At 43.7% G+C, this 23,049-nt stretch overlaps 1 protein-coding gene across 4 annotated transcripts in view; it reads left to right on the top strand.

Annotated features, from left to right (window-relative positions):
* LOC135921951 (palmitoyltransferase ZDHHC3) overlaps positions 1 to 22,433 on the top strand; it is a 31,882-nt gene extending 9,449 nt beyond the window's left edge. For 2 of the 4 annotated variants that reach the window (XM_065456379.2, XM_065456377.2), the window contains exons 3-6: positions 4 to 225; positions 1,728 to 1,809; positions 8,393 to 8,550; positions 20,001 to 22,433. In XM_065456379.2, coding sequence (XP_065312451.1) covers positions 4 to 225; positions 1,728 to 1,809; positions 8,393 to 8,550; positions 20,001 to 20,159 — 621 coding nt within the window. In that variant the 3' untranslated portion in view covers positions 20,160 to 22,433. Of the gene's footprint in view, positions 1 to 3; positions 226 to 1,727; positions 1,813 to 8,385; positions 8,551 to 20,000 lie in introns of all 4 variants that reach the window. The other 2 variants (XM_065456378.2, XM_070530529.1) reach the window with 2 other exon arrangements.
* The last annotated feature ends 616 nt before the right edge of the window (positions 22,434 to 23,049 follow it).

Raw genomic sequence — 23,049 nt, 5'->3', positions numbered from 1 at the left:
CAGGGTGCGGTGCCTCGGGGCACAGCCACACGCGAGGCTGTGGAGCAACTGGGCCTGAGGGAGGGTCGGCTAGTTTACAAGTGTCCCAAGTGCAGCTGCCTCAAGCCCGAGCGGGCTCACCATTGCAGTGTGTGCCAGCGGTGCATCCGCAAGATGGACCATCACTGCCCTTGGGTCAACAACTGCATTGGCGAGAACAACCAGAAGTTCTTCGTCCTCTTCACTGTAAGCCCTTATCGCAGCAGCAAGCTAGTTAGGCCTAATCAGCCAGCCACTCAAGGAATGAACAGTTTTCAGAAGTGCTAAAGTCCTTTCAGAAATGTGTGCTAGCTGGATAAGCATTGAATGTAGCAGGCAGGCAACCTACAGAGAAGAAAAGTACCTGCTGCAGAATATTTAATGTTTCATTACATGTTTTATCATTTTATTTAATTGAAAATGTAATATTTTGAGCATGTACTGGATACATAAAATTGTAGCTTAATCATTGGTGTTATACATGGAAGTAAAACAGAAATATTAATTTCTTATAAAGTGTTTGAGAATTCTTGTGTGAAACTTCAAAGATGCACATCAAAAAGTGTGAATGAAAACACTAATTTGTAATTTTTTTTAAAGTACTGAGAGTCAAAAGAAAATTTTCAACATACAATATTTGATGTTGCATCTGGTTTCCAACTTATGAAATTTAGACCACAGCAAAAAAATTATGCACATTTGGTGACATGAATACTAGCCATAGTAATACCCATGCTATGCGGGTAAGTCATGACTTTGAATATGTGAAAACGGGTATGCGTCTATTGTGCAGAATGCAACGTTTTGACTTCTTGCAAAAAGCATGTGGTTTCTTTCTTTCTGCACTCTTAAGGCTCTTGAAGCAATGGTGGTCGGGTTGGGGAACATCCACTAACCACTTCATAATTGGTCAGCGTCTCTGTGTGAGCACGCTGGCCTAGTCATGTACGTTAAACTGATGTTGGGGCCTTTGCATGCTTTGTACAGTATTTCTAACAAATATTAAGGACATTTGCACAGACCATGTTCAAACAAGAGATCAGGCTATTAGCCATTCTTTCGCAGAAGGTTGGTCTGAAATTGACTGTGTGCTCTTGTGTGAGGGGAAAAACTTCACATGACGAAAAGCATTTCTCATAGTACACTGTGGAAACGCTAACGCATAAGGGCAACCTACTGTGGAAAAAAGAAGTTATACTCGATATTAGGGGAATGTAATAATCAAAATGACACACACTCTTTAGTATGTGCCCACATTTGAGGCATTGTTAAAGCACCAGGGACAACCCAGCGGAAGTTCCTCTGTCTCACTGCTGCCCTCATTTAGAAATTATGTAGCTGAGTTGACCTAAGCACACATTCTGTTTTATTTAATTTGGGAAGTGTGAGAAGCACTGCAGGCCAGCTTTGACAATACCTTCCTGTAAGTTTTATTTTTTTAAAATACCCAGTGTGCTAAATATTGCCAAATCTGTCCAAAATTAAAAGAGCAGTCTTCGTTTTGTATAGTGCATGGCATTGCTCAGAGCCCTGAAAGCAATGATTATCGCGTCAAAAAGCAGTAGAGCAAATTGATTGATTTCCTATGACGTGGTAAGGAAAGAGTTAAATGCTTGATACATTTTCTACAAAACTAACATGGCCAAACATTTTTTTATCACCCTTGAAGTATGGTTGATGTGTGGAGAATTTTTGCTTTTGTGTTGCAGTTGTACATAGCAGTGATCTCCTGCCATGCATTTTTCCTGGCGGTCAACCATTTTGTTGGGTGCATCAACAGCGAATGGAGCAGTGAGTTATTTTCATGCTTTCTTTTGCAATAAACACAGAAGCAGAGAAGAAACAAATGTGGTTATTAATCAGTAAGTGGAGTAAGGGGGGAATAAACTTTCTCTCATGTTCAATGTTTGCATTTCAATTTTCGTTTACATTATTACCATACAGACTTGTCTAATAGTACAATCTTATTCTTAGATATTGTGTAGATAGTCAGAGTTTGGCTGTCAGATGAATAAAAGATACTGTTTATTATTTTTTCTTACCAAAAGATTACTTCACAGAAGTTAAACAAAACGAAATGACTCTATAGACATGTATAGGCTATAGTAGATGGTATTATTTATTTTATTTTATTTATTTGTAATATACCTTACAAGGCCCCTACATGGGCATTGAATAAGGGGGGTGTGGTGTTCTTCCAGGCAGGCAGGAACAGGTGGTTGCAGGGAAAGTACGCAAAGGGAATTGTTTTATTCCATTGACAAGGTGACTGGCGAGCGCCAGCACAGCTGGGCCGCCGGCTGTGATAAGCTGGGAAGAAGTGCGCCGGTTACGCTCGGCGCCACGGTATATAAGCTCTTATCAAAGGGGCGTGTCGCGGTAGCGCACGTGTAGGTTATCGGTAGACGTGCAGCCACTACACTCCCCCGTTCTTATTGTAGTTCGGGCGCATGCATTGAAACAAAAAGTAGTTCATGGCACATAGCGGTCTGGAGGGCGCGGCTGCCTTGCAGGATAACGCCGCTCTGCCGTGGCTGGAAGAGAAGACGAAGCTGGCTGCACCGGGTTGCAGCTGTCAAGTCGTGGCTGCTCGGGGTCGTCTCGCTGTTCAGGGATGTACGGAAAGGCCATATCCCTGGCTTGAATTATGTGGTTCTGGTGGCGCTTCCAGGCAAACACACCTCGACCGGTTTCCACACAAACTCTGTATGAAACAGGTCCAGTCTGCCCTAACACAATCCCAGGCAACCACTTTGCACCACGTCTGAAATTTCGCACAAGAACACTTTCACCCACAGCGAATTCACGTTCGCACTGCTTGCGACGCACTGCTTGCGACGTACATCGAAACCTTCTGCTGCAGCGAGGGCTTGACGGCATCTAGACGGGTGCAGAGTCTACGCTGTAGCAGGAGAGTGGCCGGCGCCTCGCCCGTGGTGGCATGTGGAGTGTTCCTGTAAGACAACAAAAACTCTCCCAACGTGGTGCTTAAGCTCGCCGCAGTACTTTTCCGCAGTGCCGCTTTCAAAGTTTGGACAAATCATTCAGCTTGTCCATTACCGCTCGGATGGTAGGCTGGCGTCCTTGCATGGCGCGTGCCAATGCTCTTAAGGTAGTTTGAAAACACAGCTGAGATGAATTGTTGTCAGATACCACAACTTCAGGGTAACCAAACCTGCAGAAGATTTCGTGGAGACGGTTTACTGTGTTTTCTGCAGACGTGTCTCGCATTTGGCACACCTCCGGCCACTTGGAGTGAGAGTCGACCACAACCAGGAACATGGCACCCTTGAAAGGTCCTGCAAAATCGATATGCAGACGTTCCCATGGTCTGGTTGGCCATGCCCACGGGTGCAAAGGAGCTGGGCAAGGCATCGCGCGTTGAGTTAAACAGGGGTTGCAAGAACGCACTTGGGTCTCAATGTCGCGATCGATGCCTGGTCACCACACGTAGCTGCGTGCTAGTTCTTTCATCCGAACAATTCCAGGATGTCCCTGGCGCAATTCTTCGAGCATCTGCGACTGGTGTTTCCGAGGAATAACGACACGCATTCCAAGAAGAAGATACCCTAGCTGTGCAGAACGTTCACAGCGTCTGTGAAAAAACGCCTTCATTTCTTCACTCGCGACGTTCGCAGGCCAACCGTTCATTACGTGCTGCATGACTATCTTTAGAATCGGATCTCGGGCCGTTTCGCGTGCCACATCGCGACAGTTAATTGGCAAGGACTGCATGCGTAGGAGATAAAGCTGGTCATCGGAGCATTCTTCACTTTCACTTGGCAGAGGCAGTCGAGATAAACAATCTGCTTTGGCGTTTTGACTCGATGGCTTATAATTCAAAGTAAAATTGTAAGCAGACAGAACTAAAGCCCAGCGTTGTAGTCTAGCTGCGGCAACAGTTGGTGTTCCCGTCTTGGGACCTAAAATTGTCTGCAAGGGTTTGTGGTCAGTAACGAGAACAAATGAACGCCCGAAAAGATAGTAGTGAAAACGTTTGATGCCGAAAACTAGAGCCAGCGCCTCTTTTTCCAGCTGACTGTAATTGACCTCCGCTGAAGATAAGGTATGTGATGCGTACGCAACCGGATGGCACTGACCATTTGGCTCCACATGAGAGATGACAGCTCCTATACCGTATGCCGATGCATCACACGACAGTTGCAGGGGCGCACTGGGGTCGTAGTGAGTGAGAACCGGTGGCTGTGACAGCAGCTGCTTGATATCCGAGAAGGCTGCTTCGCACTCGTCACTCCAGGCCCAGGGAACATCGAGCCGCAGCAATCTGTTTAGGGGTAAAACGACGTTTGACAGGTTAGGAACAAACTTGCCATAGTAGTTTATCAAGCCCAACAGTGAATGTAAATGCTGCTTGTCTGTGGGACGCGGAGCCTTTGCGATGGCTTCTAGCTTGTCAGTTGCCGGTTCAATTCCGTGCGCGCTAATGACATGTCCCAAGTACTGCAACTTGTCTTTGAAAAACTCGCATATTTCTTTCTTTACCCTGATGCCTCTGTCTGATAACCGTCTCAATATCGCCTCCAAATTTTTTAGGTGCTCCTGTTCAGTCTTTCCAGTGGCCATGATGTCATCGATGTAACAAGTAACTCTGTCAAGGCCCTTCAGAATATTATCCATGATCTTCTGAAAGATCGCCGGCGCTGAGGCGATGCCAAAAGGCAAGTGGTTAACAACATATAAGCCCCTGGACGTGTTCAAGGTCAGGTAGGCTTTGGATTCCTCGTCCATCTCAACTTGCTGATAAGCCCGACTTAAATAAATTTTGGAGAATTTCTAACCGCCCGCTAATGCTGCCAAAAGCTCATCCAGCTTTGGAAGCGGGTATGTCTCGGCATCTAGGATTGGGTTCAGCGTGAGTTTGTAATCTCCACAGATTCTAATCGACCCGTCGCTCTTTACTATGGGAACAATTGGCGTAGCATACTTGCTACTGGCGACACGAGAAATGATTCTCAACTTCTCGAGCTTTTCCAATTCAGCCTCTACCCTTTTCACAAGAGCGAAAGGCACACTCCGTGCTTTTAGAAAACGAGACACTTGGTCATCCTTAAACTTGAGGCTTGCCTGCTCTCCTTGTATGGTCCCTAACTCATCCTTAAACAGGTCTTCGTTTTTTCGTAGCAGTGTTTCTAGTGCTGCAGGTGGCCTGCCTGACGCAACGGACACTTTGCAAAGACCTCGAATGCCACCCCAGTCTAGCCCGATATGCTGTAGCCAGTTGCGACCCAAGAGCGGTAGGCCGTTGTGCGGAACAATGCAAAGTGGCAATCGTGCCTCTTGGTTATTGTGGCGGACCAGCACATCCATTACTCCTACAGGCTTTACGGTTTCCCCTGTGTATGTCTTCAGTTGCATCTTTGTTGGTTGCAAACGAACACCAGGAAAGTACACTTTAGCCTGATAGTGCGACATGACTGATACTGCTGCTCCAGTGTCGAGCTCCATGTTTACGGTAGTTCCTTCTACATTTATGCCTACCATTATGGGTGCTGTTCGTGACACGTCGACACTGTTGAGCTTAGTGAAGTCGTGCTGGGTCTTGCACTCAAGCGTGCGCATACACTGCTTCTGGTTTTTTGGTTCCGCTCTTGCTGTGCACATTCTGCGTATGTGCCCCTGCCGGTTACATTCCAAGCAACTAGCTCGTACGTGTGGACACGCTTGCGCATCGTGCTTAAACGAACCACAGCGATAACACTGCTGGGATTTGGCACGTTTACTTGCGTACTTATTCTTCTGCTTTCCGCTCTGCATTCGGTGAACTAGGCCACCGTTATCTGATAAATCATGGGCTGTCACTGCATTGTTCATTGCGGCCTCGGACGCCAGAGCACGGTCAACTGCCTTCTGGAAAGTTAAGTGCTTGTCCTCGACGAACAGCTGTCTCTGGATGTCTGTTCGCCGCATGTTACACACAAACTTGTCGCGAAGTGCATCGTCGAGAAAAGAACCGAAATCACAGGTTTGAGCTAGCCTGCATATCTCTTCTACAAACTGAGCTGTCGTCTGCATTTCGTCCTGCACGGCGCGATAAAACTTAGCCCTCTCGGCAATAACGGATGGCTTTGGCGACAGGTGTTTGCTCAAAACTTCCCTTAACTCGCTTATCGACTTCGATGTAGGCGTATCAGGAGCAGTCAAAGACTTTAACAGTTGGTAGGTTTTCGGACCGATGAGACTCACGAAAACGTCGACTTGAAGGTCGGCTGGAACCTTATTTGCCCTCAGGTACGATGAGAGTCACTCGTCGTACGACGTCCAGTCACTGGTTGAGTCGTCAAAAGTTTCCATCTGTCCCAGCTGCGAGGCCATTTCGCAGTATTGTTGGTTCCGAAGAAGAGACTGCCAACTTAGCTGCAGGGTCCCGCTGTCGATGCGTTGATCCTCGTCGTCATTACGTGGTGTTCTTCCAGGCAGGCAGGAACAGGCGGTGGCAGGGAAAGTATGCAAAGGGAATTGCTTTATTCCATTGACAAGGTGACTGGCGAGCGCCAGCACAGCTGGGCCGCCGGCTGTGATAAGCTGGGAAAAAGTGCGCCGGTTACGCTCGGCGCCACGGTACATAAGCTCTTATTAAAGGGGCGTGTCGCAGTAGCGCACATGTAGGTTATTGGTAGACGTGCAGCCACTACAGGGGGCGTACAATCAAGTACATACAATCTAGTAACAACAATAATAAAAGAAAACAGCATCCAAGTGCACAGCCTAAGAGTCAGAGAAACATTAGCTACATAAAGCTGCATATGAGTACAATAAAAAGCAACTCTATAAGTTTGTTACAAACGTATAACAGTGCAAGAGAAAGGTAGAAAAAATAACACAGAACAGTGAGTGTGATATTAATGGTTAACAAGCGTTAAGCGAGTTGAGTGAGTGCTTGAATTTCTTGCGGTCAGTTTCCGCAACTATGTTGTCAGGAGGTTGTTCCAGAGCCGAATGACACGTGGGATTGCAGACCAGTTAAATGCTTCTGTTTTTCCATAGATGTGTGTGAAGCTATGATGATTGTATAATCTGTGTGACGTGTGCAATGACATTTCTAGGTGTAGGTAACGTTCTGTTAGTGTGGTGAGCGTATTTATGAAATAGTGACAAAAGGGCTATGTCGCGATGATTACTTAGCAGCTGAAGTGAAAGGTGAATCTTTATTTGAGTTACGCTAGAACGGTAGTCATAATTTCGGGAAATGCAACGTGCGGCTCTATTTTGGATTGATTCCAGCATGGTAATTAAGTAATTTTGGTGGGGAGACCAGACTGGTATCAAGTATAGAACACAATTGCACATGTACGACTAAGCTGGATTAGTTGATTTTTGCCGGACAATGGCTCTATTTTTTTCTCTCAAAAATTTAGCATTGTGGCTAATATATATAGTCAAGTTTGAAAATATTTTGAAGATAATTTTTGTCGAAATTTGTGTATGTGGTCTTTACGTGAGTCTATACGGTATTTACCATCTCACACATTATGAAAAGTTTGACGCCTGTTGTGATTGGATTAGGTGGGTTGTAGTTGAAAATCTGAAGTTTTATGAGTTGGATCGTTCAGTAGGTATTTCTAATAAATGCTTGAGTGTCAGCTTGTGATGATGCTGTGTTTGCTTTATTGTTGGAAGTTTTTTATTTGTGAGTGTGAAAGCCGACATTCAGCTGTAGAACCTTCTACTTCAACATTTATGACACTTGCTAGTAAACTTAGTGAACTTTAACTTCACAGTTGTAAACTATACTAAAATTTAGCAAAATAACTTTTATTTATCCTATCAAGGTGCCTTAATAGTGCGCATCAGTTTGTTTGTTGCCATTATTATTATTTCTTTAGTTTTTGCGTCTGTCTATTTTTTTTTGTTTAAACTTGAGTTCAATGTTTACTTATTTATACTTGTTTGTTTACTTGTTTATACTGTCAGGCGAAAACCTGACTCATGCTGGAGTAGAAAGTAGGGCCAGAATAATGTAACAATTCTATTCCAATTCTATTCCTTTTCATGGTTTGTCAGTGGTCTAAATGGTGCTATGTCTATGCTATCACCTGGACCAACTGGTCTGGGCGTGAGTGGTGGTTGATAAGAAAGGAACGAATTGAGGGAAAGGAATTCTTGCATTGTACTACTCCAGGACTTCGAATGTTGTGTGCAATACACTTGGTTTTGCTAGAAAATTCTGTCTGCTTTGAAAATATTTTGCTGTTTGCTTTTGAGTATACCATTCTGCTGACTTACTAAGTGCAGAATCTAATTTAGTCAGCCTTATGTGGAGAATGTGCCTGTATGTGAGCTGATATATTGGTAGGCTGCAGTGTGAGGCTTTTGATGATCCCTGGCTAATGCTGTGGGGTACCGGTGTTGGAAGCCCGTGGGATTCCTCATTCTTCAACAGGATGCTCAGCTGGCTCCCCAGCGGTCACGGTCATCCTGCTCATCTTGCTCATCTTCGAGGCACTGCTGTTTGCCATTTTCACCCTGGTCATGTTTGCCTCCCAGCTGCAAGCCATCTGGAATGATGAGACGGTAAGGGAACCAAGTAGTTAACCTTATCAGAATGGTAATGCGTTCTCTCTTGTTATTGTAGGAATGTACTGCATTTGTCAACAGTTTTTAAACCACCGCATTCAAGGTTAGAGCTGCTGCTGGGCTAAGTGTTCTAGCTTTTTTTGCACTTGTTTGTTTACCAGTCTATCCAACTTAGAATGCATTGTGAGATTCACCACATGGTCCAGAGTTAGCTTTGATTAGAAATTTACATGAAGCTAGTGCATAGGAAAAGGCCAAACATGTGTGAAGAATGTTTCACTAAGCGTGTTTCAAGTTGATGTACTATTGCTATACAATTCTGCTGACTTACTATGCATCCCTGCTTTCTGTAAGCCTCTCATGAAATATTGCAAATGTGGAGTTGCAGTTTGAATTTAAAGTTTAACGCTATGAGTAGAATGTATGTCATGTGAATAAATACGGCATGAGTATCTGCACATTTCAGCTGTCGCAGCAAAACCGCAGCTCTGTGTGCCTTTACCTGTGTGCTCCAACGAAAGCAGAAAATGATGTTGTTGTGGTGTCTCAGACAAGTTCTAGTGACTAGCTGGTCCAACAGGTCCTGCTGGCTTCACTAGATCGCCAGGCTTGGTGAAAACCACTATAAACCAGAAAAGATGGTGCTACACCAGTTTTTCCGCTGGCTGTCAGTGCCTGGATTGCAATGACAGGAACTTAATTGGTGTGAAAGCCTTGGACTGATTCACTCCATGTAGTTTGACGTGGCATGCTTTGAACTTCGGAGCTCGTGCACCTATGTTTTCGCTATAAGTGCCATTGCTAGTCCACAGTAGCTTTTATTTAGCATGCGTGTGCACCACATTGCATTGCACATCTTCTCGACCATGCTTTCACTTGACTGTGATCCTTGTTATGTTAGCCACATATGTTTACTGTGCACGGTTAGCCTACACTAATTTGATATATATTTTATTTGACATATTTCTTACTACTTATTGCTATAGGGACCGGCACATAATGGGGAGGAAAGGATGAAAGTTAGACTGAAGTTCAATATGACATCAGAGGTATATATATATATTTATCCAGCAACATCCCATCCCAACCCTGTGCCTACAAAGCAATTTTCAGTAGCACTACTAATCAGCATGAAGCAAGTGCAGCAAAAGTTAACCCTGTCACATTGCTTGTTAGACAAATGTTGCCGTGGGGCATCCACTTGATATCCTTGTGTCACACTGATAGTATTTTAATGCTCAGGTATTGGGTTAAACAATAAAATTTCCCTGAAACAGTCTTTCTTTCTCTTTTTCTTTTTTTCGTCTTGTGGAAAGAAAATTTATTTTTGCAAAGATTGATATTGTATGTGTATGATGTGCAGTATTGTTCACCATTAAAGGGAACACATAACTGGCTATAAAGCAAGTAAGAATGGAACATTTAAAATTTATGTGGAGATACAGGTGATACAAAGCATCACAGACATGTATGTGCTTGAAAAAATAGTCTGCAGCCTTCATGTCATAAATCAGCCAACAACTGATGGTCGAATGCTATCTAATGGTGGATGTGGCCCAAGATAATAAAGTTGTAGTTTCGTCCAAAAGGCGAAGCATCAATTGTGATGGCAGATTATAGGCAGCTATACAAAGTAAGGATAGTAGTTTTATCAGCTGTATAAATTTGCATACTAACTAAATTTACAAGCTTGGTGTTATGTGCACACAAGCAAACATAAAGAAATCTCACTCGAAGATCATGGAAACTCACTATCAAAATGGCTGGAGTGAGGTAACGTGGTAGCAGCAGTGAGTGAATAGAGCTTCGTGCTGCCTTTGCTTCAATGTGAACTAGGTGGCAAGAACACTGCGAACACGAGGCTATCAGCACTCGTTGCATCTAGACTCTGTCCTCTTCGCAGGTCGTCTTCAAGATAGGGCCCACGCCTAGCCGGCGTAGAACACTCCCTCTCCTCCCCCCGGTGCCTTGTATGCGACGAAAAATGTCGCACTTCCTCCCCGTTTTTCTCCCTTGTGCGCAGGAGATTGAGCCGCCATCGTCAGCTCACCCTTGCGTGCTTTCACTCACTCGTACAACGTAGGCGTGTGGTGACAGTGTTATCGCTGTTGCACTTTATATGGAACATGGCTACGGCAAAAATGCGCCTGGAGTAATTGCTATCACAGTAATAAACTTTGAAACCATTCATTCGATTTCAGTGAAATCTGGGCAGCTTGTTTACTGCAATGATATAAGGCTGTGTACTTGATATCACTGTTCTCGCTTAATTTTCAAAGGAGTTATTTTTACCGTATGTAAAGGACTGGTGTTTAACAAGACCTATTGTATCAGAATTATAAGGCAGTTTGACTTCCTTGCATATTAGTATATTGCCTTAGGAGGGCCGAAGTTAGGCAACTTTTATTTTGTATGTTCCCGAGTTTATTACTTAAAAAAATTATACATATATGATTGCTACATTTGTGCTTGTACCTTGAATGTAAAAATTCAATTTTGCAGTAAGAAGAAATGCAGGATTTAGTAATATGACCTCATAGTTGCATTCTGCATAAAATTTAACTCCAAAAAGTCTCTAGAACTAAGCTTGTCCAATGTAATGCAGAAGTGATAGGTTTTGTGGATTCATCATCATCAGCCTGTTTTATGTCCACTGCAGGGCGAAGGCCTCTCCCTGCGATCTCCAATTACCCCTGTCCTATGCCAGCCGATTCCAAGTTTCCTAATTTCATCGCTCCATCTTGTCTTCCGCCGTCCTCGACTGCGTTTCCCTTCTTGCAATGGTTATCTAACCGGCACATTACATTACCTGTCCAGCTTCATTTCTTTCTCTTAATGTCAGTTAGAATATCGGCTATACCCATTTGCTCTCTAATCTAAACCGCTCTCTTTTTGTCTCTTAACGTTATGCCTAGCAATCTGCGTTCCATCGCTCTTTGCCCAGTCCTTAACTTGTTCTCAAGCTTCTTTGTCAGTCTCCAAGTCTCTTCCCCATATGTCAGCACTGGTAAAATGCACTGATTGTACACCTTCCTTTTCAATGATAATGGTAAGCTTCCAGTCAGGAGCTGAAAATGTCTGCTGTATGCTATCTAACCCATTTTTATTCTTCTATGAATTTCCTTCTCATGATCCAGGTTCCCTGCGATTAATTGACCTAGGTAAACATACTCCTTCACAGCCTTTAGAGGCTGACTGGCGATCTTAAACTCTTGTTTCCTTGCCCAGCTATTCATCATTGTCTTTGTGTTCTGCATATTAATCTTCAACCCCACTCTCACACTCTCTCTGTTAAGGTGCTCAATCATTTGTTGTAATTCGTCTGCATTGTTGCTGAATAGAACAATGTTGTCGGCAAATCGAAGGTTGGTGAGATATTCGCCGTCGATCCTTACTCCTAAGCCTTCCCAGTTTAATAGGTTGACAACTTCTTCCAAGCACGCATTGAATAGCATTGGAAAGATTGTGTCTCCCTGTCTGACCCCTTTCTTTATAGGTATCTCCCTGCTTTCCTTGTGTAGAATTAAGGTAGCTGTAGAACCTCTGTAGATATTCTCCAAGGTATTTACATAAGCAGTCTGTACTCCTTGATTACGTAATGCCTCTATGACTGCTGGTATCTCTACTGAATCAAATGCCTTTTCGTAATCTATGAAAGCCATTTAGAGAGGCTTATTGTACTCTATGGATTTCTCGATAACCTGATTAATGCCATGGATGTGATCCATTGTAGAGTATCCCTTCCTGAAGCCAGCCTGTTCCCTTGGTTGACTAAAGTCCAGTGTTGCCCTTATTCTATTAGAGAATATTTTGGTAAATATTTTATATTGTTACGCACCCCAGTGACACTTACGCCCCACCGGCTTTCTTCGCCTGCCGCCAAAATCAATAGCCTTTATTGAACTGTCATCTTCCCCACCAGTTCCTGATGGCGAGTACCTCGTCACTCTCCTGCCCGACATTCCACTACATTATGACGTTACCGTGCCTCACACTATACTTACTATTACTGCGAACCGCACTTGCATACCTATATTTAACTTTGGATTGGCAAAGCAAATTCTACCGCAAGGTATTTGCCTTGCGAACGTTGATTGTCTCGGTGACCATCATGTGGCAGCGTTATCAAACGATGGTTCTTGCGAGCTTCGCAGGCCCCTCGCGCCAGCCTTGGGCGCCGATCCCAACATCAAGAAAATGGTTGCGACGGACCTGTCCTCTGCGCAGGCTGAAGACCTTTGCCAAAGATTATCGTCCTACCGAGATATTTTTGACTTCGACGATCGCCCTTTAGGCCGGACGCTCGCGGTCAAGCATCAGATTCTTACTGGCGATGCTATGCCTATTCACCGACGACCGTATCGAGTTTCTGCGTCGGAACGCCGAGTAATTCAAAGTGAAGTGAGCAAAATGCTTGAGAAAAACATCATTGAGCCTTCTTCAAGTCCCTGGGCGTCACCTGTGGTGTTGGTTAAGAAGAAGGATGGCACATGGCGCTTCTGTGTAGAATACTGTCATCTGAACAACATTACTAAGAAGGATGTCTACCCGCTCCCACGTATAGACGATGCGCTTGACTGCCTCCATGGTTCCAGCTATTTATGCCCCTGCCACCTTTGAGCGTATGATGTACTCCTTGCTCCAAGGTTTCAAATGGTCCACATGCCTCTGCTACCTCAACGACGTCATCGTCTTCTCGCCAACGTTCGACACTCACCTTGAGCGTCTAACAACTATACATGATGTATTTCGCAAGGCGAAGCTGCAACTTAACTCATCCAAATGTCGTTTTGGCCACCGTCAACTTACTCTCCTGGGCCATCTCGTTGACGCTTCCGGAGTACAGCCTGATCCCGACAAAACTCGCGCTGTCCGAGATTTTCCGGTTCCGAAGACAGCCACAGACGTCCGAAGTTTTGTAGGACTATGCTCGTACTTTCATCGTTTTGTTCCAGATTTTGCGACAATTGCTAGACCTCTCACTAATCTTTTGAAGAAAGGCGTACTATTCTCATGGGGCACTTCAGAAGCCGCCGCCTTGTCTTGTCTCGTCACTCTTCTAACCTCACCACCCATTCTCGCCCACTTCGACCTTGATGCCCCTACAGAATTGCGTACAGATGCCAGCGGTCAAGGCGTAGGTGCCGTCTTAGCCCAGCGTCAGCGTGGCCAGGATCGCGTTATTGTTTATGCGAGCCGCCTCCTAGCACCACCGGAGTGCAACTATTCCATTACGGAACGAGAGTGCCTTGCTGTTGTCTGGGCGGTTGCGAAGTTCTGTCCTTACCTTTACGGTCACCCTTTTTCCGTAGTCACTGACCACCACGCTCTTTGCTGGCTCTCATCGCTAAAAGATCCTACAGGCCGGCTTGGTCGATTGGCTTTGAGGCTACAAGAATTTTCATATTCCGTGGTCTACAAGTGTGGCTACCTGCACCAAGACGCTGAAAGCTTGTCGTGTTACCCTGTTGAGGATCCCGACTCCTCCGATATTACCAGTGCTTCTTGCGTATTCTCTGTATCACAGCTGCTTCATTTCGCCGACGAGCAACGTCGTGACGCCTGCATCAGAGCACTCATCGACCGTTTTGAACTCTCTCCGGCCGATGCCACTCTACACCTCTTAGTCCTCCGCGACGGTACTCTGTACCGTCGTAACCTTCATCCGGACGGCTCGTGAGTTCCTACTTGTCATACCCAGCGCCTCCACCAGCATGTTACGTCTAGAAAGACACAGACGGAAGAGGCTATTTACAAGGTATTTACACTGGACTGGAGCCAGAGTGCTAGGCCGACATTTTCTCGCGCCAAGGGCACAGACCCACTTCATCGTCGTTCTCGCGGTGGCTCGTCTCTCGGGTATCTACCGATAATATTGTAATAATATAATGCTGGGATGGGAGTAAGCTAAACAGGCCTATAATTTTTCAATTCTTTAACGCCTCCCTTTCTGTGGATTAGTATAATGTTTGCATTCTTCCAGTTTTCTGGGACTCTTGCAGTCGATAGACACTTCGTATAGAGAGCCGCCAGTTTTCCTAGCATCATGTCTCCTCCATTTTTGTATAAATATACTGTTATTCCATCCTCTCCTGCTGCTTTTCTCCGTTTCATGCCTTGCAAGTCCCTTCTGACCTCATCTCTAGTCATAGGAGGAGTTTCTGTATACTGTTCATTATTGTTTCGAATAGAGTACTCCTGAGTCCTCTGAGTACTGTACAGGTCAGTATAGAATTCTTCCGCTGCTTTTGTTATATCTTCGAGATTGCTGATCATATTATCCTGCTTATCTTTCAGTGCATACATCTTGGTTTGTCCTATGCTAAGTTTCCTTCTCGCCGATTTCAGGCTGCGTCCATTTTTTACAGCTTTTTCAGTCTTTGTAACATTATAATTTCGAATATCGCCTATTTTCGCCTTGTTGATTAGTTTTGACAGTTCTGTGAATTCTGTCTTATCTCTTGAGTTGAACACTTTCATTCTTTGTTGTTTATTTATTAGGACCATAGTTACTTGGGAGAGCTAGCCTATGGTTGCCTTGGTGCCTTGCTTCCCACTTCATTTGCTGCCTCTTAAGCCAGCCTAGTTACGGTTTCATCCATTACTTCTATGTCATCTTCATCTCTCTGTTCTAAGGCTGCATATTTGTTTGCAAGTACCAGCCTGAATTCGTCTGCTTTTACCCTTACTGCCTCCAGGTTGACCTATTTCTTGAGACCAATTTTACTCTTTCTGTCTTCAAATTGAGGTGAATCCTAGCCCTCACTAAGCTATGATCACTGCACTTTACCCTACCTAACACTTCTACATCCTGCAATATGCTGCGATCAGCAGAAAGTATGAAATCAATTTATTTGAGGACAATTTCATTTCTTGTTTCAACATTAGGGCTTTTCCAGGTCCACTTTCGATTGCTACGCTTGTTGAAAAAGGTGTTACTTATTCTCAGCTTATTCCTTTCTGCGAATTCTACCAGCATCTCTCCTTTAACATTCCTAGAATCAATGCCGCAGTTGCCAATTGCTTGTTCACCAGCCTGCTTTCTCCCCACTTTTGCATTGAAGTTGCCCATTACTACAGTATTCTGAGCGTTCTTTTCTCATCTCTAATTCAATATCTTCATAAAATGAAGCTATTATTGAAGAGATGAAGAGATGATCTACTTCATCATCACTGTGACTGGTTGTTGGGGCTTAGGCTTGTACTACCTTTAATCTATACCTCTTATTAAGTTTGATTACGACTACGGCTACCCTCTCTTTAATGCTGTAAATTTGTCAGTGTTGCCCGCTATGTCCTTATGGATTAGGAGTTCTACCCCGTATTGCTTCTTATCTAGGAGGCCTCTATAGTAGAGGACATGTCCGTTATTCAACAATGTATAAACCTCACCAGTTCTTCTAATCTCACTAAGGCTGATGATATCCCAAACAATGTCTGATAGTTCCTCGAAGAGTCCTGCTAAGCTAGCCTCACTCAACAAGTTCAGGTGTTAAAGGTCGACAGGGTCAGTTTCCATTGGCGGCCTGTCCGCACCCAGAGATTCTTAGCACCCTCTGCTGCGTTGCAGGTCTGACTGTCGCCTTGGTCAGGTGCTCCGCAGCTGCTGGGGACTGAGGGCCATGGGTTAATTGTAGCAATCATTGTGGAGGTAGTGGCCGAACACTGCACCAGGGAGGCCAATTCTTGTTCTGGTGAGGGAGTGTCTTTGTTGAAGCTTAGTGGGCCTTCCTAATTTGGTTGTTCCTGGATTAGTATAGCCCCACTCGCTCTCCGCATCTTTTACCGGGGTCAGGCATCACTCCAAGCCTGCACATGTGTACTGGAGGAGGTGAATTTCAAGCTCACCATCGTCAAATTAAAGATAGAAGAAAAAATAAACCTTATAGAGTGTGCAATCGAGCATTCGACATAGCTCAGTCAGATAATTCCGTAGGTGGCGAGGCTACCTTATCGCCGACAAGTACAGCCCAGAGGGCCCTATGTGCCTAAAAACTTCTTTGATTTATCCACGATGGATACAGCGTAAGCCTCTGCGATCAATTGGGCATTGTTCGTGCACTTCGCGCAGGAAACCTATTGACGTCTCTTTTGCCGCCACACTTGCAATACATGCAATTTAGCAGTTGCTAAATATATGCTCGTGATCTATAGGAGTACAAACGGAAACCCGCGAAAATGAATATAAGTGCAAATGTAGAAAAAATAAATGTACGCAACTACCCTACTACCTTTTCTTTCTTACTTGAAAATCTGTATTTGAACTTTGCAACTGTTGTCGTCACATTATTTTTTTCTTATTGTTTGAGTGCTACTGCAAACCTTCTCATCACTTTTTTCTCTTCCTTTAGCGCTACAATTTTTTTTTGGGGGGGGGGGGGGGGAGGGCGGTCTCTCACTAGAAAGTCAGCGTGAGGCATGTCGGTAGAGTCAGTTTAAGTCAATTTAGTATATCCCAAATGCCTGAAAACATGCTTAAATTATCCGTGTTACATGGGTTTCGCTGATCGCGGTGGGTGGCACGGCATAGTATTTCTCAATGGTTCTAACATCGTGGTTTCGGAGTCTCTCGTACGCAAGTGACCATAAATGCGGCTAGATACATGATATATTTTCGCCGAGCTTGAACAGCACTTAAAAGTAGTGTGGAAAAAAAAAGAAAATAAGAAAATGAAGAAAGAAAACTTTCAGTGCTTACCCCGAATTCACTAGTCGTGTATGGAGGGAGGTACACCAAACAGTTCACGGTCTCGGCTGCTTGTCTCATGCATCGGAGAAGTCTTTCCGAATGAGACGGAACTTGTACTGATGCGCCGCACAAGGCTGATACGTCGGATGTGAGGAGGGTGCATTGACAGAGACTTTCACTTAAAGGCAAATCCTCAGTGGCAAGACAGGCTGCCAAACAATAGGCCTGAGCCACATGTAAAATAGGCGACCTTGGAAGCGGCCTTGCTCTATGGTTGTAAAGCGCTTATACGACGCCTCCTTTAAGCTACAGCTTAAGCATCTGGGATCAGTTAGGCATTGTTTGTACACTTCGTGCGGCAAACCTATTGACAACTCTTTTGCCGCCGCACTTGCACTACATTCAATTTAGCAGTTGCGAATACATGCTCGTGACCTACAGGAGTACAAATATAAACCCTCAAAAACGAGTATACGTACATATATACGCTGTATACATACATACGTACATACATACATACATACATACATACTTACATACATACATATGCGCACACACACACACAAATATATATATATATATATTGTAAGGAGGTTTATTATATATATATATATTAATATATATATATATGCATACGTATATATACACGGAAACTTTTGCTCCTGAACGAATCGGAAGACTCCGCCACCGAGTTCTCTACAACACAGAGCTCATACCGCTACTCACGTTTAAAATGATAATAATGTGTACGATGCGCTCGCTTTGATAACAAAATATGGGCATCTCAGTAGGCAGATATCGGCAGCGCACTTCGGAAATTTCTGCAACCCATTTCGTAAATCTTACATGCCTAAAAACTTCTTTGATTTAACCGTGATAGATGTGTTTTCCTAATTGCAATGGGTAACTCAATATAGAATGAATTCTAAACGGTTCTGGCCTTGTAGTTCTGGAATCTGACGTGTGCAGGTGGTCGTAAACTCAGCTAGGCAAAATGTGAAATGAAAAAAAAAAAATGACTTCAAAGATTTAGAAATGTTCTATTTTATTTGTGTTTCATATGTGTTCCTTAAATCAACCTGGAACATATGCAGGGCCTTCTTGTATCCTGTATTCTTCTATTGCAATGGCTTCAAGCTTCCACTTGCTTTATTTGGCAGGATTTGAACTTTCTGCTACATTCACTCTTGTCGTGGACAACACACTCTTTGAAAATCTTTTCTAAGTGATATGCCTTGTGTACGCCACAAATAATGTTAGCCTTTTCAGGCACTCTCACAAACCCTTTTGGGCCAACATTGCATTCTCTAACTGCCAGGGCTGTGGTCATTTCAGCAACCTTCAGTGACCCGAACTTAGTGTTGGGGAACCTTTCCCACGCCAGTCCATTGAAGAATTTGTTAGCATTTTATGTTTGCATCCATGAGCACCGCTTATGAAGGTCAACTTTAGAAAACTTGTTGAATCGGGACTTAGTTGTATTGCTTTGTCCCTGTTAAATGCATGGCGGTGTCATTGCCCTTGAGCCATGAATGCAGTTTCAAAATGGCACTTTCAAAAGGGCGGTCAAGGGGCTCTCTGTTTTTCCAAGGTGCCACAAGCACAAGTAAAAATGTGAATTTCTACTTCTTTATTGTGTAGATGCAGCTACAATTTTGCTCACACCATCCCCTGAATCATTGAGGAACCTGGAACTGCAAGAAATTTGAAATGAATTTTTCTTTTCACCGAAAGTTGCAATTTCTTGCACCGTGTCTCCCTTCAACTGTGGACCATACTGTGCATAGACTTCATTGAATTAAAGCTATAATGGTAAATTTGTCTTGGTTATATATCAGGGCAAAGTATACAAGGCCTAGGGTGGTTGCTTGAGCTAGTTGGTAATTGGCCCTTTCTCTTCGTCTTTTCCCTGTTCCTCAGCAAGTCCTAGTGTTTTGGTCAGCGCTGTGTATGTCGTCTTTGCAGTCCTTGTCTTTCGCACTGTACATTATTTTTGATCATGAATTACCAACTAGCTCAAGCAACCACCCTAGTTCACTTCATTTCTAGTACAATGGGCCCTTTCTCTTCGTCTTTTCCTTGTTCCTCAGCAAGTCCTAGTGTTTTGGTCAGTGCTGTGTATGTCGTTTTCGCAATCCTTGTCTTTTGCTCTGTACGTTATTTTTGATCATGAATTACCAACTAGCTCAAGCAACCACCCTAGTCCACTTCATTTCTAGTACAATGGGCCCTTTCTCTTCGTCTTTTCCCTGTTCCTCAGCAAGTCCTAGTGTTTTGGTCAGCGCTGGGTATGTCGTCTTCGCAGTCCTTGTCTTTCGCGCTGTACGTTATTTTTTATACAAGGCCATCTGTGAGAGTTGTATGCAAAGACAAAACTTTTGTTGCATCATAATTTTTTTAAAGCTGCATTTGTTACATTTATGTTTAGCTATAGCTTGAAGTTGCACAGATTAAAGTAATTGATCAGGAACAGTAGGCAGTGGTAAATGAGGCTATAACTGGAGCGACATGACACAAATCTTACAGGCACATATGTGTATAGAATGCAGGGTCTGTTTTCTAGTACTAGGCTACCCAAAACCACATCATAATCTACATACTTGTCACTGTTGAGGCCTACACGTGGTGTGCCCAGCTTTATACAGCATGAAGGAAAATTGAGGGTTGTTGCTGGTGTGCATTTGTTGTTTTGCAAGCAGTATGCATACACACACACATTGTGTTCATGATGTAACACAGCTTTTATCTCTTTGGACAGGGCATAGAGCAGCTGAAGAAGGAAGTGGCCAGATGGCAGAAACGCTCTCCATGGCGGAGCATGCGGGCTGTCTTTGGGCGCTTCTCTCTCTCCTGGTTCTCTCCCTTCACATCTGCTGGAGACGCACCTCTGCTCCCAGGTTACCTTTATGCTGTATAGCACCATTGCCAGAAGTGACGTGAATGCAAACATGGTGAACATCGCACACCTTCCTTATGAACCCAGTGCTGCTATTCAAGATTAGGTCGTACCTGGTGTCTTGCAAGACATGCATCTAAGTCCTTTTGTGGAAGAAACTTGATGCAGGACAACCATCCATTCCTTGTGAAAGCACTTTAATCCACTGAGAAACAAAAATGTTGTGCCGGGACATACTGGGAGCCACACCAGGTGCCACTCATAGGAGGCATTTTTGTAGTGGCGCACCATGATGAGTTGGCTTGCCTTTTCGCTTGCCTGAGTGGTTGAAATACTTGTGGTTATGTGGAAGCTGAAGGAAGCCGGATTACAAGTGTGCATTTTAAGGTGAATGAGAAGTGACAGAAATGGTGTTTATGTGCCCCCAACTAATGTTGTACACTATTGGAGGTTTGTGTATGTGTAGAATTGTACATGAACTGCTAGACTTGTAAGCTGTGAAACAGTAACACACTTGATGTCAGTCGATGTTAGTCTTTTTACTACAAGATGTTTTATGATACCATCTGATTGTCTGCTTCTTCCTTTAAGCCTGGGGCGGTATTCTCAGAGACCACTTTCGGGGATACTGTCACTTTCGTGAGGTGTTGCACTGGACTCTAAGAATGCTGTTGCCTTTATACACTGGCACACCTGGTGGTAGTCACACAAAATCTTATGAAAGTGAAAGCATCTCCACAAATGATTTCTGAGAATACCGCCCCTGAACAGCTTAGATTTTTAAGCGGTAGGTGTTAAAATAAACTAAAGGCTGCAGTAGAAATCTTATGAGATTTAAGAACAAATTTTGTGGCAGTTTGATAGTACTCATAGTGTTGACTTAAGATTGCCTTTTTGAAAACTGAGCTGCTGCTAAATAGAAGAGCTTTTTTTCATATGCTTTGTGTTCCATGTTTCGAAAAGTCAGAATTATTCATGAAGTTCGTTTACAGAAGCCTGCTTTATAAAAAGCAGAAATCATGTAGAGTGATTTGAAATATTCATGGTGATATAGTTGTGGTGTAAAAATGAAGTGAATACAAGAAGCATACCTGAATGTGGCTTGGGAACTTGATGTTTTAAACTTGTTTATAGACAACCATTGATATCTGTTCGCTTGCTCGTGTTACCTTGTGCTGTGTTGAATGTATGTATGATATTGTTTATATAGACTAATGCCATGATGGAGCACTTTTGCCAGGCTAAAGTAGTAGCAGCATAAAAACGCACAAAGTGTCTTTGGAGGTCTGCTTTTTAACTTGATAAAAGTGCAAATTATTGAAAGCTATTTTATGTGAATGCAAAGAAATGTATATGACCCAAGAATTCTTAAGGTAGTAGAACCTAGATTTTGTAAACCTGTGCATATGTAATGATGCTCTGTATTTGCATACTGGCACAGTGTCAGAATGCATGAAATCACAAATGAAATAGCATGCTTTCCATACCACTTGTACAGCGAAATTGATAGTTTGCTATGGGTACGACGTTACCATTTGAATGTTGTGTAATGTGTGTACTTACTCTGCACCTTTACTGCGAAAATTTTTCAGCATCATTGTACTTGAACACACTGTCTGTGCGCTTTGTTTGAAAAGTGCATTATTTATTGTTCAAAATCTGGTCATCACATACATATGCAATACTATCAGGGCGCTAAACTCTCTTGGCTGTCAAGCTGAAAATGTTTTTTTTTGCTTGTGTAGGCATCAGAAGACACATGCTGCCATTCTGTGATGGCATTTGCATGCACTTCTTCAATGACCTGTTAAACATGCTTGTGAATGTTTCCTTAAAAGCAATTTACAAATTGGCTTAAGTTGTGTGGAACATTTTTGTGCATGCTTGGAAAAAAAAAAATGCCGCTTGGGTAGGGATAAATGTTGTCTGATCCAAACCCTAACCATAGTGCTTTGTTGTATTGACATGTTGCTAGCATATCTAGCATGCTAGCATATCTAGTGTTGGGAGTTATAAGTCATATTAAATATACAAGACTGTGCTAGCTCCTGAAGACCAACAGAGTGGACAAACTTGAGACTAGCTACTTTTTGTTTTTTGTTTGCTGAGAAGCATTTCCATGTCACTGCTTGACATTGTTAGCTTGCTTGTATGGTTTCTTTTTATTCTGGTAGCCGTTTTTGCTCCTTTCGCATCCTTTAGACTTGTGATCCTCTGATTGGTCTTGAATGGCCACTGTACTTTTATAAATTGTTTTGACTACATGGTTACAGTCTCTAAGGCACGTTGTTTTTGTTGCGGTAGCAATTATATAGACACTCCAGGCACATTTCTGCCATTGGCATCACCGTAAAGGTGATAAAATCGTTGCTGCACACCATATGCTGTATGTGTGAGCGAAAGCGTGTGAAAGTGAGCCTGCAATTACGGCTCAGTCTGGTGCGCGCGCAGGAAGGAAGCGGGTAGCAAATGTGCCCTCTTCCGTTGCGCATAAGGTGCAAGGGGAACTGATGATCGCTGCTCAATCTCAAGCGCCAAATGTGGAGTAAAAACGGGGAGGCAGCACGGGAGAGAAGCGAGCGGCTTCAACTCTACCAACAAATGCGTACTTTGCACGACCACACATGCTCTGTCTTGAATCTGGAAAGTCGTGCGCGCTGTATCATGAAAGGGATCTGCAGATGGGCGCACACCTTTGCGCGTGTTGTTTTCTCACCGCTCTTGCGTTGAAGCGATAGACTGCATGAAGTTCACTTTGCTCGCTGCTGCTGCCGTGCTTGCTCACACCAGCGTTTTGACAGCGAGTGTGCATGCTCATCGAGCGTGATATGTTCATGTTTGCTTCTGTGCGCTGACATCATCTTTGTTAACTTAGTAAGTGAATGTCTCGAAGTTTATACGGCTGGTAAAA

The sequence above is a fragment of the Dermacentor albipictus genome, chromosome 1 (assembly GCF_038994185.2).
Source record: "Dermacentor albipictus isolate Rhodes 1998 colony chromosome 1, USDA_Dalb.pri_finalv2, whole genome shotgun sequence".
NCBI classification, from domain to species: domain Eukaryota; kingdom Metazoa; phylum Arthropoda; class Arachnida; order Ixodida; family Ixodidae; genus Dermacentor; species Dermacentor albipictus.
Note: the sequence above shows the minus strand (reverse complement) of the source record. Positions and strands in the feature narration are given on the sequence as shown.